General features: G+C 38.2%; 1 protein-coding gene across 2 annotated transcripts in view; it reads left to right on the top strand.

The window, feature by feature from the left end:
* TFCP2L1 (transcription factor CP2 like 1) overlaps positions 1-16,348 on the top strand; it is a 43,395-nt gene that overhangs the window by 7,312 nt on the left and 19,735 nt on the right. For both annotated transcript variants that reach the window (XM_081315351.1, XM_081315350.1), the window contains exon 2: positions 4,940-5,091. In XM_081315351.1, the coding sequence (XP_081171477.1) occupies positions 4,940-5,091 (152 nt within the window). The remainder of the gene's footprint in view (positions 1-4,939; positions 5,092-16,348) is intronic.

Here is a 16,348-nt window from a genome sequence, read left to right as displayed (position 1 = left end):
TAGCCCTCGATTTACAACAATTCGTTTAATGACCAAAGTTACAACGGCACTGAAAAAAGTGACTTATGACCATTTTTCCACACTTACGACCCTTAGCAGCATCCCCATGGTCACATGATAAAAATTTAGACGCTTGGCAACTGACTCATATTTATGATGGTTATAGTGTCCCAGGTCCCATGATCCCCTTTTGCTACCTTCTGACCAGCAAAATCAATGGGGAAGCCAGATTCACTTAACAACAACCACATTACTAACTTAACAACTGCAGTGATTCATTTAACAAACTTTGGTAACCTATATTAGGAAAAGTTGTAAAATGGGGCAAAATTAGCAAGAGAAATTGTGGAGTCAATTGTTGTCGTAAGTTGAGGACTAGCTGTACTATATCTTGTGTGTTAGTTATGGAAGCAATGAACCTGAAGAGTAAGCATTCTTCATTTGGTTATCCATGTACATATAGGGCATGTTATTTTCTTTCCCCAAAGAAATGTTCTCTAGCCTGGATTCTCTGGTCTAAGGCTAATAATGCTCTCTAGCCCTTGTTGAAATCAGTAGCAGACTAAAATTAAATGCAGCCTTATGACATTTATTTCCTGTATTTCTACCACCTCAATAATATTGCCGGTGATAAAATTAAACCTTTTTCTTCCTAATCCTTGGATATTAACTTTTGTGATCAAGAAGATGGCATAATTTTAAATGGATTCTTGAATGTGAAACTGAACATTCAATTCAAACGAGGGACATTTATTACCCCATTGTTCATCTACTTCCTTAACTTCACTGGATGTTTTAAAATTAGCCTTTTCCCACTGGCATTGAACTAAGCATATTCTCATGGGAATCAGGTAAAATAGATGGATGTGTGGGAATTGGAGTGTGAGGGAGATAACCTGAGTCTGTGGAGACCTCCATCTAGATTTAGGTTTCTGGGAAGAACTGAAGTGTAAGTGTAAGAACTGGAGTGTGGGACGGTTCTGGAAAGGGGTAGTAGGGCTTGTATTCTTTTACCTTTTCTCGTCTTTTTTCCCCACCTGGTTTTGTAATACTGAAAACAGCAAGACTTCTGGGAGAGAGAACTATGTGATTTCACCTTGTGCAATTCTGCTACCAGCCCAGCCCTTGGGATGGGTCAAGCCTATAAATCTAAACCTTTCAAAAACAATGGATATAGTTTACTGCAAGGGATTTTTCATAAAAGAAATGCAAATAGGCTGTATAATATGGCTGGGGGTGGGGCAGGTCACACCAGCCCTGGAACAGCCATCTCAATTTAGCACAGGGGTATATAACGAATGAGTGTATCACTGAGGAATGTATTAAAGACATGGTAATGATTTTCCAATGTGCATGTCAGCAGATAATAGGGAAATATCCTCTACTATTTTCCTTAAAAAAATTTTTTTGGGAGAGTTCATAAACTAATCCTTGCTTGTTTTTTTACGAAGGAGAGAACATGGTTTTGGGCAACTTGGAATGCCAAAATATGACATTTTTATAATTTAAGCATATCTCCAATCCGCTTTCTCCTTCAATCTGTTCTGAACTGAATGTAGAATTTCTTGTGAGAATATATGCAGGTAGTCCTTGACTTATGACCACAACTGAGCCCAAATTTTCTGTGGTTAAGCAAGATAGTTGTTAAGTGACTTGTGCCCCATTTTATGACCTTTTTTGCCACAGTTCTTAAGTGAATCATTGAAGTTGTTAAATGAATCTGGCTTCCCCCATTGACTTTGCTTGTCATAAGCCAGCTGGGAAGGCTACAAGTGGTAATCACATGACCCTGGGACAGTGCAACAGTCATAAATACATGCCAGTTGCCAAACACCTGAATTTTGATCACATGACCATAGGGATGGTGCAGTGGTCATAAGTGTGAAAACTGATCATAAGGTACTTTTTTCAGTGCTGCTGTAACTTTGAACAGTTACTAAATAAATGGCTGTAAGTCAAGGACTAACTGTACATAGGCTATAAATCTATTCGAAATTGTGTTTTGTTATTCTTTTAAAACAAACAACATCCAGATCACAAGACTCAACATATTTGGAGAGCACTAGATTGGTGAATACTCATTTAGCCACTACTTTACCCTGGTTTTTTGATTTAGCAAAAGAAGGAGATTGTGTGCTTATAACAACCACTCTTTTTACAAGATTATTAATATCCAGTCCTTTTATACATTTCCACTTATCATTATGGTAGCTCTCTATGTTGAGATGATGTAAAGTCTTTATATAGTACAGGGTCCCCAACCCCCGGTCCATGGACCAGTACTGGCCTGCAGCATGCCAGAAACCGGTCCACACAAACAAACAGAGCCCCATCCACGAGATGCAGGCAGCACACAAAACTACACACTCCGGTCCACAGTAAAACCTCTCTCCAAGGAACCGGTCCCTGGTCTCCCAAAGGTTGGGGACCTCTTATATAGTGGACCTGAGAGGAAACGTACAGAATGTATTTTGCTGGTTTAGATTCTTGCTAACCTAAATTCTGTATTGCATTTCAAATGCATTACTTTGCTAACTTTGAAACAATTATTTCTGCAAACTATAAAATAAAGAAATAATATGGTCAAGCTATTGTCAGTTACCAGAAAAGCTGTCTATATCTAACTTTGCAGTTCACATGCTTTTTAACTTTACTTCTCCATAAAATGAAATCACATTCTCTTTCAGTTAAGAACTTTTATCATGTTTATTATCAAACAGTTTGATTAATGGATTCACCATTTTTTAAAAAATCTTCCTGCTGGTGAAAAAGTGAATTATTAATCTGTGTAAGTACAAGACAAACACCTTCTTGCCCTAATTTTCAGTTGATGTGGATGGATTGCCTTGATAATTATAGATGTGGTGGCATTTAGAAAAAGTAGGTTTATTCACATGCACACAAATATTTGTGGAGGACAGTTGACCTAATGTTTCATTTCTTGAATATTTAGAATCAAAAGCAAAAACTAAGCTCATTAAGTTAAATGAATTTGTTTCATTAGAAAATAAATAAATATTTTGATTGCTTCTGCTTAGAAAAAGTCACAATTTATGCTTTGTTCATTCATTTTATAGACTAGAACCATCTATGAATGCAGCATAATTAGTTTTAATACGGTAAAACATTAGTTTCCTGAAACCTCATGTTACATTTATATTACTGAAATATAACTGGACTTTCTATTATATATACTGAGTCTTTTTAAACTTTTGGCATATACGTTCCTAATCTTATGACTAGTTAAACAGTTTTAGAATGTGGCCCAACTTGTTTGGAAATACTAAACATAAACTTATCTATAATCAAGAAGAGTGGTCTTTAAAAGACACATGACTGGAAATTTGGAGCTAGAATCCCAACATACCCCACATGGAGGCACATCTAAGTATACCTTACTTTATCTTAGAAATGCTAAGTCTGGGCAGATATGATTTGGATGGCAGACACTGAGAAATACCCATAGGTAAACATAGGGTGAAAAAAACATTCCGTGGAACAAAGCACGGAATGCTTTCACGGCAACCGTTTCCATACCACTATTGAAAAAAAACCTACATGAATGGTCAGGGAAGTCACCAGAAGTTGAGCAAGACTCTAGTTCTAACTTTTCTGGAGTACACAAGAGTATGGACAGGTGATAGATTTCTCCTGCAGTTACCAGGATATATGTGCATATATTTTCAGGTACCATTAACTGAGTATGAGATTTGTGTCTGGAATCTATTACACATGCACACATGTCTTTGTAATTTGTTTTTTTTATATAAAGCGGGGGTGACTGAATCACTTTTGAGCCTGGGAAATAGTTTCTAGGAATGGTAGTTTCTGGGAGGATAGACTGAGAGAAGATGTTTTCTTGTTCTTGATGGGAGGGGCTAGGTATGAGGAGGTTGCAGTGCTGAAGTGTTGGAGTGTATTGGAGTGTCTTGTCTTATCAAGAACAAGTGCATAGATTGAAATATATTTGGAAAAATCTGCCTCCTATTTAGCAAGTCCTTTATTTTTATTTTAAAAAAGAACTATTTTCTAACATGATCCGCATATCTTTATTGTAAAGATAGCTTTAAAGTAAAATGTGGCTTGAATGCTTTAATTCTCTTTCCTCATGGAATATTTCAATGGTATTTTGTTTATGGCAAAAAAAAAATACGTATTTCATATTTCCTTTCACATTGCTACCTCCCATTTTGTCTGTGGAGATTCTCAGCCATCCAGGTCATGGTTGTCCCAAAGGCTCTTTTTTCAAAAAGGCAACTGGACTTTGTTTTTCCTGGAAGTTCTTTTGCTTTTTATCCAAGAAGCTTCTTCAGTTCCGAAGAAGAACTGAAGAAGATTCTTGGATGAGATGCAAAATGTCTTCAAAGAAAAACAAAGTCCATTAACTTTTGAAAAAAGAGCCTTTGGGACTACCTCCCCTTATCCACATCAGTAGTACCTACATTACATACATTACCTTTCTGTTTTTCCCCACCCTTTTTTTCAGCACTAGATTCAATACATCCAATGAAGTGGATTAGAATCCATAAAAACGTATGGAATAGCAAACCTCTTAAATTTTAACATGACACACAGCTCCCTTGCTGTTCCTGGTCCTAGAGACTAGCATGATTCTTTAAAAGTAATTCAATCTGCATCTATGAATGTGACAGAATATATGATACTGCATTAAATCAGATTACTTGAAAAACAGTATCACCACAGCACATATTTTTGTATCTTTTTCTTTGTGTATAATATTGAGCTTATTATGTCAGTTTTCATCATATAAATTTGGTCATATTGAAATGTATCAAAATTGATATCTTTATTTTTGATAGGTTAACCTATTAAAGGAATGTGTTCACAGAAAAAAATACTCATGTAGTATGGATTCAGAGGATTCTGCCTTTAACTCCATTGTAGTTGTAGAGTTAAAGTTTTCGTTTTATTTTTTCAGTGATGTGCTTGCACTGCCATTCTTTAAACAAGAAGAGCCTCAACTTTCCCCTGAGAATGATGCAAAACTCCCTCCGTTTCAATATGTGCTGTGTGCGGCGACATCTCCTGCCATAAAACTTCATGAAGAGACTCTGACTTATCTCAACCAAGGTAGGACCAAAGCAAAATTGAATGAATTCTGGTTGTTTGAATTGATCTTTGGTGGTTTGAAAATTAAACATAGCAGACCCTAATTTGGTCTGAAGACTGTGCATGTCTGGAGGACATGATTTAAGGTACTGTGTCTGAAATATGTCACAGTGGAGTAGAATTATGTATATTTAGGAAGATTATATTTTCACTGATTTTGTGTTAGAGACATATTTGACAAATGAAAAATACTGTGATTGCCAGTTGCAATGTTGTACTCATTTAACATTAATTCTATTGAGGTAGAAAAACAGAACTTTACTGAATGGTGAGAGATTGTAGAATCAAGGTGCAATAGAAAAATACAAAATGTACACTATGTAGTATGAAGATTCTGCTACAAATTGCTGAAGAGTATATATACCAGTTTTTCCCAGCTACTTCCCTCTAGATGTTTAAAATGTATATCTTTAGAATTCCCATACAGCACAGCCACCATTTGGCCAGGAATTCTGAGAGTTGTCAGCCAATACATCTGGAAGACATTTGTGCTGGGTGTGCATTGTACGAGTTGGAGAATGTTGTATATGATTCTGGGCTTCTTAGATAAAAGATAGAACATAGCAATGAATATTGAGGATTGAATAGTGATTGGTTTGTGGAAAAAGTGTGTTTGTACAACCCACAGTTATTAGATTGAACTTGCATGTTGTTGATAGTTTATTGCATGAACCCAGTTAGTTGTGCTTTAAACTATTTCTAGAGGTTTCTTTTTCCTTAATAAATGTGGGGACATTTCTCATATATTTGTATATGTGTATCTGCATTATATATTTGCTAGAAGCCATGCTTCACAAAAACTAAGGTTGACAAAATTTAAAATAAGATACCCCATTTTGCAACGAGCCATGATGGCTCAGTGGTTAGAATGCAGCACTGCAGGCTAGCTCATTGCTCACTGCCAGGAGTTCAGTCCTGACCAGCTCAAGATTGACTCAGTCTCCCATCCTTCCAAGGTAGGTAAAATGAGGACCCAGATTTTGGGGGGGCAATATGCTGACTCAGAGAGGGCTGTAAAGCACTGTGAAGCAGTATATAAGTCTAAGTGCTATGGCTATTTCTAAAATCAATACCAATAATTTACTCTGTAGTGAACACAGAAATATATTCCCCCCCTTCCTTCTTCTACTACAAATAGCAGAAGGAAAGGAAGAAAAACAGATTAGAGATGGGTGGAAGGAAACATAGCTGGATGGGGATGAGAAGAGGAGAGAAGTAATTGGTCAGGGAAGGAATCTTGTTTTGGTGTTACAGGAATAAAGAAGACATTTCCAAAGAAATCTTGATTCCTGGAAATGTTCATATAGTTTTCTTACCAAAGGTATGGAAACAGTTGCCATTTCTTTTTTCCTGGAAAGACTTTTCTACTACCCAATTAAACCTGAACGTTTTGTCTTCTATGGTGTCCTCTTGTCCAAGAACTATTCAGGCCCACCTCTCCTTAGGTTTACAAAATTGGCGAGTGGGTTACAGAAAGAATTCTATTCCTTGGTGAAGCAGCCGTTCCCAAGTAATGGTCTCCATGCTTCTCCCAGTAAAGTCAGCAAGTGATTCTTCATTGGTGTAGTTGGCCTAAGCCTAAGACATTCAGTGCAGACAAGTATATTCTTTAATCCTTTACACAATTTTCCTGAATCAGGAACAACTGATGAATTGTATTTGTTCACATTCACCTTGTTGAAATTACAACCTTTCTTGTGAAACAGGAACAGTTTTATTAATTAATAGAATGAAAATATTATTTCCAATACTCTTTTATTAATATTGATGGTAATACTTCAGTAAGCTTGCTTGGGGGCAAAAAAATTATTTGTAAATAAAAATATTCTGTTTTCAAGATGATCTGTTATTGCTTTTAAAATATTGAATATTAGTTATATTTGCTCTTGTAATCTTGGTAATATTAATTCAGGATAAAACCATGTCAACTGTAGAATAAACTTCAATTGGATAGTGAAATACATTACTTTTTATTACTGAAAATAAATTAATTTTAGTAGTAATATCCAAGCAGAACCTCAGAGACACTTAGAGTTTAATGCTCTACATGGCTTTTTCAAAATTAAGTCTATTGGAATCAGTAGGTCTTAAATCCAGTTAAGGGCTATAACCTTTCAAATAGCATTTTTATCCTAGCTCATCTAGCAATGCACAAATGCCAAAATCGGGTCTGATTTGATACTGGGGACAAGCACTCAGATTGGTCACCTAAGGGTCAATCCTATAATTACTATTTAGTGTGATGAAATATATTCTATTTAACAGGAATCAGTTATTTAACAACAGCAGCTGGAATTGTTTTTGGAAATATATAACTAGAGATAACTATATGTCCAAAACCCTCCCAATATTACTACATATTTACAAAGCTCTTGTGAAATGAAAACTGACAGCACCATAGGCATGCACTATAGTAACTGCTCTTTAGAAGTCCAGAACCTGAAGTTGAAACTCAAATACTTTGGCCACCTAATGAGAAGGAAGGACTCACTGGAGAAGAGCCTAATGCTGGGAAAGGTTGAGGGCAAGAGAAGAAAGGGACGACAGAGAATGAGGTGGCTGGATGGAGTCACTGAAGCAGTAGGCGTGAGCCTAAATGGATTCCAGAAGATGGTAGAGGACAGCAGTGGCGTAGCGTGGGTTGTCAGCACCCAGGGCAAGGCAAGTGACGTCACGGCACCGCCGAAAAGACGCGCCCCGCAGCGGCGTAGACTTTCCAAGAAGAGTCGCGCGCATGCGGGATGCTTCCAGGTCCCTCTCGAGGGCAGCTGGGCGGGGCTCCGACCTGCAAGAGCCGCTGCATTCAAGCTCGCACGTGAGCCCCGCTAAATAAAGCCACGCATGCGCATGAAGCTAGGCCGGCCGGCCGGCGGGTCCATCTTCGCTCGGCCAAGCTTGCCGGGGAGCCTGCAGGGCGCTTGCGGTTGGCCTGAGCCTGGGCGGAGAGTTGGGCGCTTCTATTTATTTTATTCAGTTTATGTGGCCGCCCATCTCACCTGCCGGACTCGTTTCGCTTTGCAAGAAAGAGCAGCTCGAGAGCGGAGCCAAGCCGACTCTGTGCAGCCCTTGGGGCTCCCTGAGCAGCTCAGTGCGAGCGCGCCCCCCCAGATGTTGCACCCGGTGCGGCCGGCACCCCTGCACCCCCCACGCTACGCCACTGGAGGACAGGAAGGCCTGGAGGAACGTTGTCCATGGGGTCGCGATGGGTCAGACACGGCTTCACAGCTAACAACAACAAATAGTAACTAACAGTTCCATAGGGTTTGCAGTAGTGGTAAGTATCTGTAGCTCGGATGTAAGATGAGGGTGAAGGTTTGTTCTCTGAGCTTGTGGGCTGGATTCTGAATGCTTCATTACCAGGCTCTGTGACATCTTCAGCAGAGTTTAGGAGATGTCAAGTGTCAGTGTTCTTCTATTTTGTGGGCTATTGCTATTCCTAGGGGTTGGAGAATTCTGGCTATCATTTCCCACACCCCTTTTGTATACGGTAGGGTTTGTTTATGACAGAGATAGTCTAAAAAACTTCATATTCCCACATACAGCATCCAAAGCACAACACACCACACAGCCAACCGCCATGCCCAAACTAACCCTACCATGCACAAAAGGGTGTCAGAAATGACAGCCAGAATTCTCCAACCCCTAGGAATAGCAATAGCCCACAAACCCACAGCCACACTTCCCCAGGAATTATACAGAACCAAAGACAAGATACAGAAGGATGATAGAAACAAAGTAATCTACAAAATCAACTGTAACCATTGCAACCAATTCTACCTGGGACAAACATCACATCAATTAAAAACCAGGATCCACAAACACTGGCTGGCAGTCAAATGCCACGATCCCAAATCTTTAATCTCTACCCACACCGACACCAAACAGCACCAGTTTGACTGGAGCAACACAAAAATCATTGGCCACGCTACCACCCGCCACGCTCGTGAGTTCATCGAAGCCTGGCACTCCACGAGCATTTCCATCAACAGATACATCGACCTACACCTGGGCTACGAACCCCTCATAATCCAAATCAACCGCACACAAACCCTCAACCAACCCATGCAAGCAGCCCCACCAGCACTTCACCTCCCAATGACCCTGACCAGAGGTAATCTCCCCATCACAAGACCCATCACAAGACTCACTGATGACTCACACTTGACCCATCGCAAGACCCATCACAGACCCTCACTTGACACACCCACGCCTGAAGCCCTTATAAACAGAGGAACACTGATGCTGACATCTCCTAAACTCTGCAGAAGACATTACCTAGCCTGGTAACGAAACATCCGGAGACCAACCCACAAGCTCGGAGAACGAACCTTCACTCTTAATTCCATAAGGATTTACCAACAACATTAGTAGTGCTAGAATAATACTTTAGATATAACAATAAGTAGGCATTATAAAAAATTTAAAAATTTAATTTAATCTATGTTTTACTGGATTAAGGACAATACGGTCCGTCATTCTGTTTCCTTGTTTCCACCCCCCCCCCAATGTTATTGAAAATTAAGCTCCGGAGGAAAAAGTCCACCTCATAACTCCCAGTTCTGTTGAACTATTTTACAAAGATCTATTATCTTTTTTTTACACTTTTTAAAAGACATAAAAGCTAAAGAATCATACTGGATGCATTTTGTAGTAGTAAATCACATTTATTATTTTCAATTCCCCTAAACTTACTGCTGACTAGATGTCACTGCCTTTTTAAAAACCTAACACTAAAAATGGAGAAGAAATTGTCCGTTGTCTCCACAGCATTAATAATCTGGTAACTTTGTACCCATCCATACCAGCATCAAAGTTCAGTTATATTTAGCCAGAGATTAATATGGCATTATCATTTTATTCACCATTTCTGAATTTTGTTCCCCTTCTCTCTGAAATACTCTTTCTGAATTCAAGGAAAGGAAAGAGTGGGAAGTTGAGTCCCAAAGGTGCTTTTTCCAAAAGCCAACTGGACTTTCTGGGGGTTTTTTCTTTGAAAACGTTTTGCTTCTCATCAGTTCAGAACTGAAGAAGCCCCTTGGATAAGAAGCAAAACGTTTTCAAAGAAAAAAAAAGCAAGAAAGCCGAGTTGCCTTCTGGAAAAGCACCTTTGGAGCAATCATGACCTGGATGATTGAGAATCTCCATAGACATTTGAATTCGGAGTGCCAGAAGAATAAAAATTAATCCCAATAAAGGGAAGAGGGACATCCATAATAAGAGAAGGCATAGCCTGGCTCTCTTCCACTACCCAAGATTGAAGCCACTTTCTTTTCCTACCAGAAAGAACCTATATTTCCAAAATTGGCATGGCAAATAAAAAGTCAAGTTAATATTACATAGATCACTGGCAGAACTGCTGCTGCTACAATTCTTGGCTCTTTTCTTTCTCTGCCTTCCCTTTCTGTATCATGCCAATTTAACTGCGCCTCTGGACAGCAATTTGTCTTTGTAACATATATACAGTTCCAAGAAAATTGTAGGCTTCATAATAACTTTATGCTGTTCAGTGTACTGTCTGTATGAACTCCTGCATTGTGATCAAAAGGAGGCAGATGTTATAATCAAAAGTCCTCCTTACAGAAGGAAGTCTTTGGCATATTGTACTAGATATGTTAACCAACATATGTGCTATTTGAAGCTGAAGACCTTTTCATTCAATTCAAAGGATCATTTGTTCTAGGAACTCTCAAACAGTTATTTCTTTGACATGGTTGATGCACACAGCATAATTTAGACATTTTTCAAAAGAAACAGATTGTCTTAAAATGAGCTTTTCAAAGAAATTGCAGGAAGATTATTATCATTAAATAATATAACATTTCATACATTAGGGGAGCTCCATAGATAAAAAAAGAGTTCTACAAGGAGAAGTTTTCTTAAAACATTTAAGCTTTTCCCAATATTTATGCAGAAACATGGAGGCTATAGTTATAGTCATGTATCTTCTGGCTGTAAAACAATCTATTTCTATAAGGCAAAAAGGTTTATATAATCTGAAGAAAAACCATTTGTCCTGTTTCTGAGTAGTTGTGTAACTATAGCCTCCATTTTTGCATTGAATACCAAGGATGAAATATTAGTGGGATTTTCAGAAAAAAGTAAAGAGTTTCTAATATCCCTCTGATGGTATTCTTGCTATATGTGTTATTCAGAGAAGTTTAGTGGAAAAAAACCCTTAAAAATTTGGGAGTTCTTAGTTTGTTAGTCAGGTGAGCATCAGGAACACAATATATTTTGACTGATTTCCATTGGACTATGTTTCATGCTGGACCGTGTTTTCTTCTTTCTCATGGATGGAATGTAGGGACTGAACTTTCATGATCTGAGAAATATGCTTTTTCCCCCTTAGTGTTATGTGAGAGTCCAGCTGATTATTAACCAGACCTTATTAAATAGATATGGCTTAGATATGTCAACTTAATCTCCTGGAACTGGTTTTTCTTTACTTTGCTTCTGTGAAGATGAGTAGTTCTGCTAGTTCTTGGTATTTGTAGATTCTTGGAAAAATTCTCTTCTATACTGTAGGCTATATAAATAGATAAGGGAACCAGTGTGAACCAAATGAATGATTCCCCCCCCCCAAAAAAAAACAATTCAAATTTTGAGAAGGAAAAATGAAATTCATATTTTAAAAAAGGTATAGGAAATATGTAGAGAAAAAGGTTTTAAAAGGAGGAAATTTTGATTTTTAATATAGATTCATGCAAACATAAAATGACTTACAGTAACTTACATGAGTTCAAGTACAAAAAGTTTAAGTGTCTGTTTGTTATGGATACAGTCTTTACCAATAGTATTTAAAATGTATAGTAAATAAAAGGAACCATAATTTGATCAAAATTATGTGCATAATAAAACTATAGGTTAGCACCTGCCAGGAATAACTGGGATCTGAGAATGTTGGATTTGAAGACCATACCACGATGGTATATGTCACATAATTTGCAGAATCAAATCACAAATTTGCAGATTACACCAAGCTGGTGGGAATAGCCAACACTCTAGAACAGGGGTGTCAAACTCAGTTTCATTGAGGGCCGCATCAGCATTGCGGTTGCCCTCAGGGGGCCGGGTGGGTATGGCCAGGGTGGGCGTGGCCTACTGGGTGGGTGTGGCTAGAGTGCATATGGCCTACTGGGTGGGCGTGGCCAGCTCTACATCGTTCGCATCAAGGGTGCCTATGGGGGCCTGGGCAGGAGTGGGACAGATCTGAGGGTCTCTGGCAGAAGGAGGGTCTCTAGGTCAGGGCCAAGGCAGTGGGGGCCGTTCCCTCACTGTTTCCAGGATGGCTTCGCGGGCCGCATGAAACCACTTCACGGGCCGGATCTGGCCCCCGGGCCTTGTGTTTGACATGTCTGCTCTAGAATATAGGCTCAAGACATAAAATGATCTCAGCAGACTTATTGGGTATGACTAGGGTTGACATGATAGCAGTGTTCCGATATTTAAGGGACTGTCTCAAAGAAGAGGGTGTGTGTGAACCTATATCCAGAGCACTTGAAGGCAGGACAAGAAGCAACAGAAGGAAACTAAGGTGAGAACCAACCTGAAAATAAGGAGAAATTTCCTGAGAGTTAGAACAATTAATCAGTGGAATGGCTTGCCTTCAGAAGTTGTGGGTGTTCCATGACTGGAGGTTTTTAAAAAGAGATTGGACAACGATTTGCCTGAAAAGGTATAAGATCTCTTGCTTGAGCAGCGGGTTGGACTTGAAGACCTCTAAGGTCTCTTCTAATTCCATTATTCTGTTATTTTGCTTGTGCTATCATTACACGACCTGCTGATAGAAATTCTGATCAAAGAACATAACATACAACTGAAGCATAATATGCCAGTGCAGCATGTGAGATTATGCTAATATAGTACAGGCTGCTTCCAAAATTTTCAGCCAGTCTGGTCAAGGGACATGACATCCATCAGATCTGGAGACCACCAGGATGGGAAAGTTGTTCTGTTCATGGAAGTATCCAGAGTTTCAACTGGAAAAAGAGTGGGGTGATTAACCAGTTGTTAGCTTTCAATTATCACATCAAATATTCTGATTAGTTTCCTGTTCTGAAATAACCAAAGGTTCACACAAATTGTTATCAAAGTAAACTAATTAGGCCCTTTAATCAACAATCCATTTGTGATATAAGAATTTAAAAATATTCCCTGGCTTGAGGGCTTTAGCCCTGTTCGTCTGTTACAAAATTTAAATAACCCACATCCCTTCACTAACATTTCTCCACTGCAATTTTCAGACATTTTGAAGGAGAGGAGCTTCCACAAGTATGGTTCCATTATAAGACTTATACGAAAGTCAACATGCACACATTTCTACATTGGTTGGCTTTTGCCTTGTAGGCATGCAAGTCAGCATATAAACCACTTAGTGGTGGGATTCAAATATATGAACAACTGGTTCTCTGTGTGGATGCCACTGCCGGAAGTCCACTCTGGGCCTGGGCAATAAAAAACTAGCTACCGGTTCTGCCAAACTGGTGCGAACTGGCTGAATCCTGGGAGAAAGATGCCACTGGAGCAATTTTAGCATATGTATGTTAATTATCAAGAGCAGTCCCACAGAACTGAGCACTCCTAATCACTAAAGACATAAACAGAGTTTTTGTAGAATATAGGAAAGCATAAATGCAATCTGATACCCACTGATAATTTATTGACTATTGAAGCCGTACCAGAACATTTGGTTTACACTTTATATTAAGACTTGATGCAATTTGTTTAGCTGATGGGGTCATTCCTCATTTAAACCATAATTGGTTACTTGTTTATTGACTGTAACTGTGGACCAATAGGATGTTTATACAAAGATGTATGGTTTGTGGTTTTCTAGCATTCTAGGACCTGTCTAAGCCTCCAAATAGTCTACTGTAAGATCAGAGTGGTTAAAAAAAGTCAACAAACAAATCATGAATGGAAAAAACATGTCTTTTTCTTTTTTGCTTGTTTCTTGCTTTTATTTCTAATTCATATTATTTTCAAGGAATTGTTTTGGGAGGAAATTTTATCTGGAAGAGGCAAAAAATAAATATCCTTTTCTGCCTTTCTGCATCCAAGATGCTCTCATTAGCAAAACAGTCATTAGCTTTCCTCTGAGCCTTGGAAATTGGAAGTAAGGAAAGATTGGACTCTCATTCATTAAGCCATTCCCCACCCCAGTCCCATAATTCCAAGTTTACAAGGGAACTTAAAGTTCTGTCATACCTGGCAGTGAATTTGCCAAACAAGAAAGAAAAAAGCCCCCGGGTTTGTTTTTTTGTTGCTGTCAGAGCATCACCTTCAAATGTTTTATTTTTATTTTATATTGATAGTAGGCAGATCTTTTGCCCTAAGTGCCCAAGCATACCGCTCTTTTATTTATGATGTTTTTAATTGCAGGCAAAAATGGTGTTAGTTGATGCAGAAAGCTCATAAAAATTCTTTTGAAGACAGATGGAATTGCTGCATATAATACAATTCAGGAACATTGTGAACCCAGTCGATTTTACTACTTTTTTATTATTGTGGAATCACACTGAATATATATGTACTATAGCCTGCTTAGTAGAACCATATAAACAAACCTCTTTGGCTCTGGTATGTCTTGATCTGCTGTCAGGCCTTTCTCAGCTGACAAGACAAAATATTGCAAGAATATATTTCCCAGTGCACAAAGGCACAGATAAAGCAGATTTATTGTGGCAAGCCTTTGACCCATTACAAAAGAAGTCTAGTGATTGCAGTGCATCAAACGCAAGTTCTATTTATACTACAGTCAATATTCAGTTCCTTGTGCCTTTCCCCCACCCATTCTACATAAAGCGATTCTCTTGTGAACTGGTGATGCAATATCCATTTGTACTTTGTTTTGGAAATGGCCTAATAGCAGGCTGTTTTACTTTTGATTGGTTCAGCTTGTGGAAAACTGTAGTAAGAAAAGATGGACATACAGGTAGCCTTTGTTTAGCCTTTTTCCCCGAGAGTTTTGTCTTATTCTTGAGCTCTTATTCAGCAATAGCTAATTCCATAATTCTCAGAGTCCATATCAATAGAATTTCGGTGTAAAGCATTTAAAATATTTGGGTAACAAAAAAAAAAACACCACTATTATTTCTGGACAATATTCCAGAAATGTAACATTTTTCTTTTCTCTGCATAAGGAAAAGATAATTATTTAAAAAAATAAATAAATAAATTTCACTGGTCAAACCAGAAGTCATACTGATTATCATTTTAGATTGCCTTGTTATACCCTGAACTACATTCTTGTACAAGGAGGGGAAGTGATTAGAAGAACTTGAAAAGCTTGTTTCTCTATGTCTGCTTCTTGTTTTATCGTATTTATAATTTTGATCTTGTTCTCAACATTTGCTTACCAAACAAACAGTATTATATCCAAAATAAATACGTTTATATTCCTGATTAGGCTTATGTACATGGAAATACATGCCAAATTCTTACCTAATAGAAGGACAGATTTAATTCCCATGAGGTCCTGTATTGCACCAAACTCTTACAGTTAATTGTATATTTTTGTACCATTTTGAAAGATTATTGATCAGATTCAACTGTGTTTCTAATAGCAACATGTGACAAGCTTAATACAAAACAAATGTTCAAAGCTATTTCTAAAATAAATGAAAAGTCATTGCTATTTACTAAAAACACACCTGCTCATTTCATGCTGAGGGTTTCTGTGTGATGCACAGTTATATTAGTAGGAGCCATCTAAAGAGCTGATCTTGTCACTGGGTTCACATCCATGTGATCCTCCGGAAGCTAGTAAATAGCCCAAAAAGGGAAGAAACAGACTAATTCCATCATTATATCTGCTCTTGAATTAAAGTAATTGAATTCTCTGGAGTGCTTAGTATTTACCATTCATCTATTTGCAGTTAGCTTTTGAAAAATGTTAATAGTGCAAATTTATGCATGACTACTCAAAAGTGCCCAGTGGGACTTATTCCCTTATTTTAGGATTAGACTCAGTGGCTATAGTAGTAACCTCTCCTGATAATTCCTAAAGCAAACATCCATTAGTCAAATTCTGTGGATTTAAATGGCAGAATATCTCACTCTGATGGTACAATACAATAAAAAACACACATATTGCTGAAATAATTATAAAAAATATTCAAGAATACTTGTGTATTCTTGGAGCTGCAGCTGGTTTGAAAGATGTAGCTGTTTAAGAAGGCATCTTTCAGATGATTACATACAATTAGACCACGTAATA

Source organism: Vipera berus, assembly GCF_964194415.1.
Source record: "Vipera berus genome assembly, chromosome: 1".
Classification (NCBI taxonomy): domain Eukaryota; kingdom Metazoa; phylum Chordata; class Lepidosauria; order Squamata; family Viperidae; genus Vipera; species Vipera berus.
Note: the sequence above shows the minus strand (reverse complement) of the source record. Positions and strands in the feature narration are given on the sequence as shown.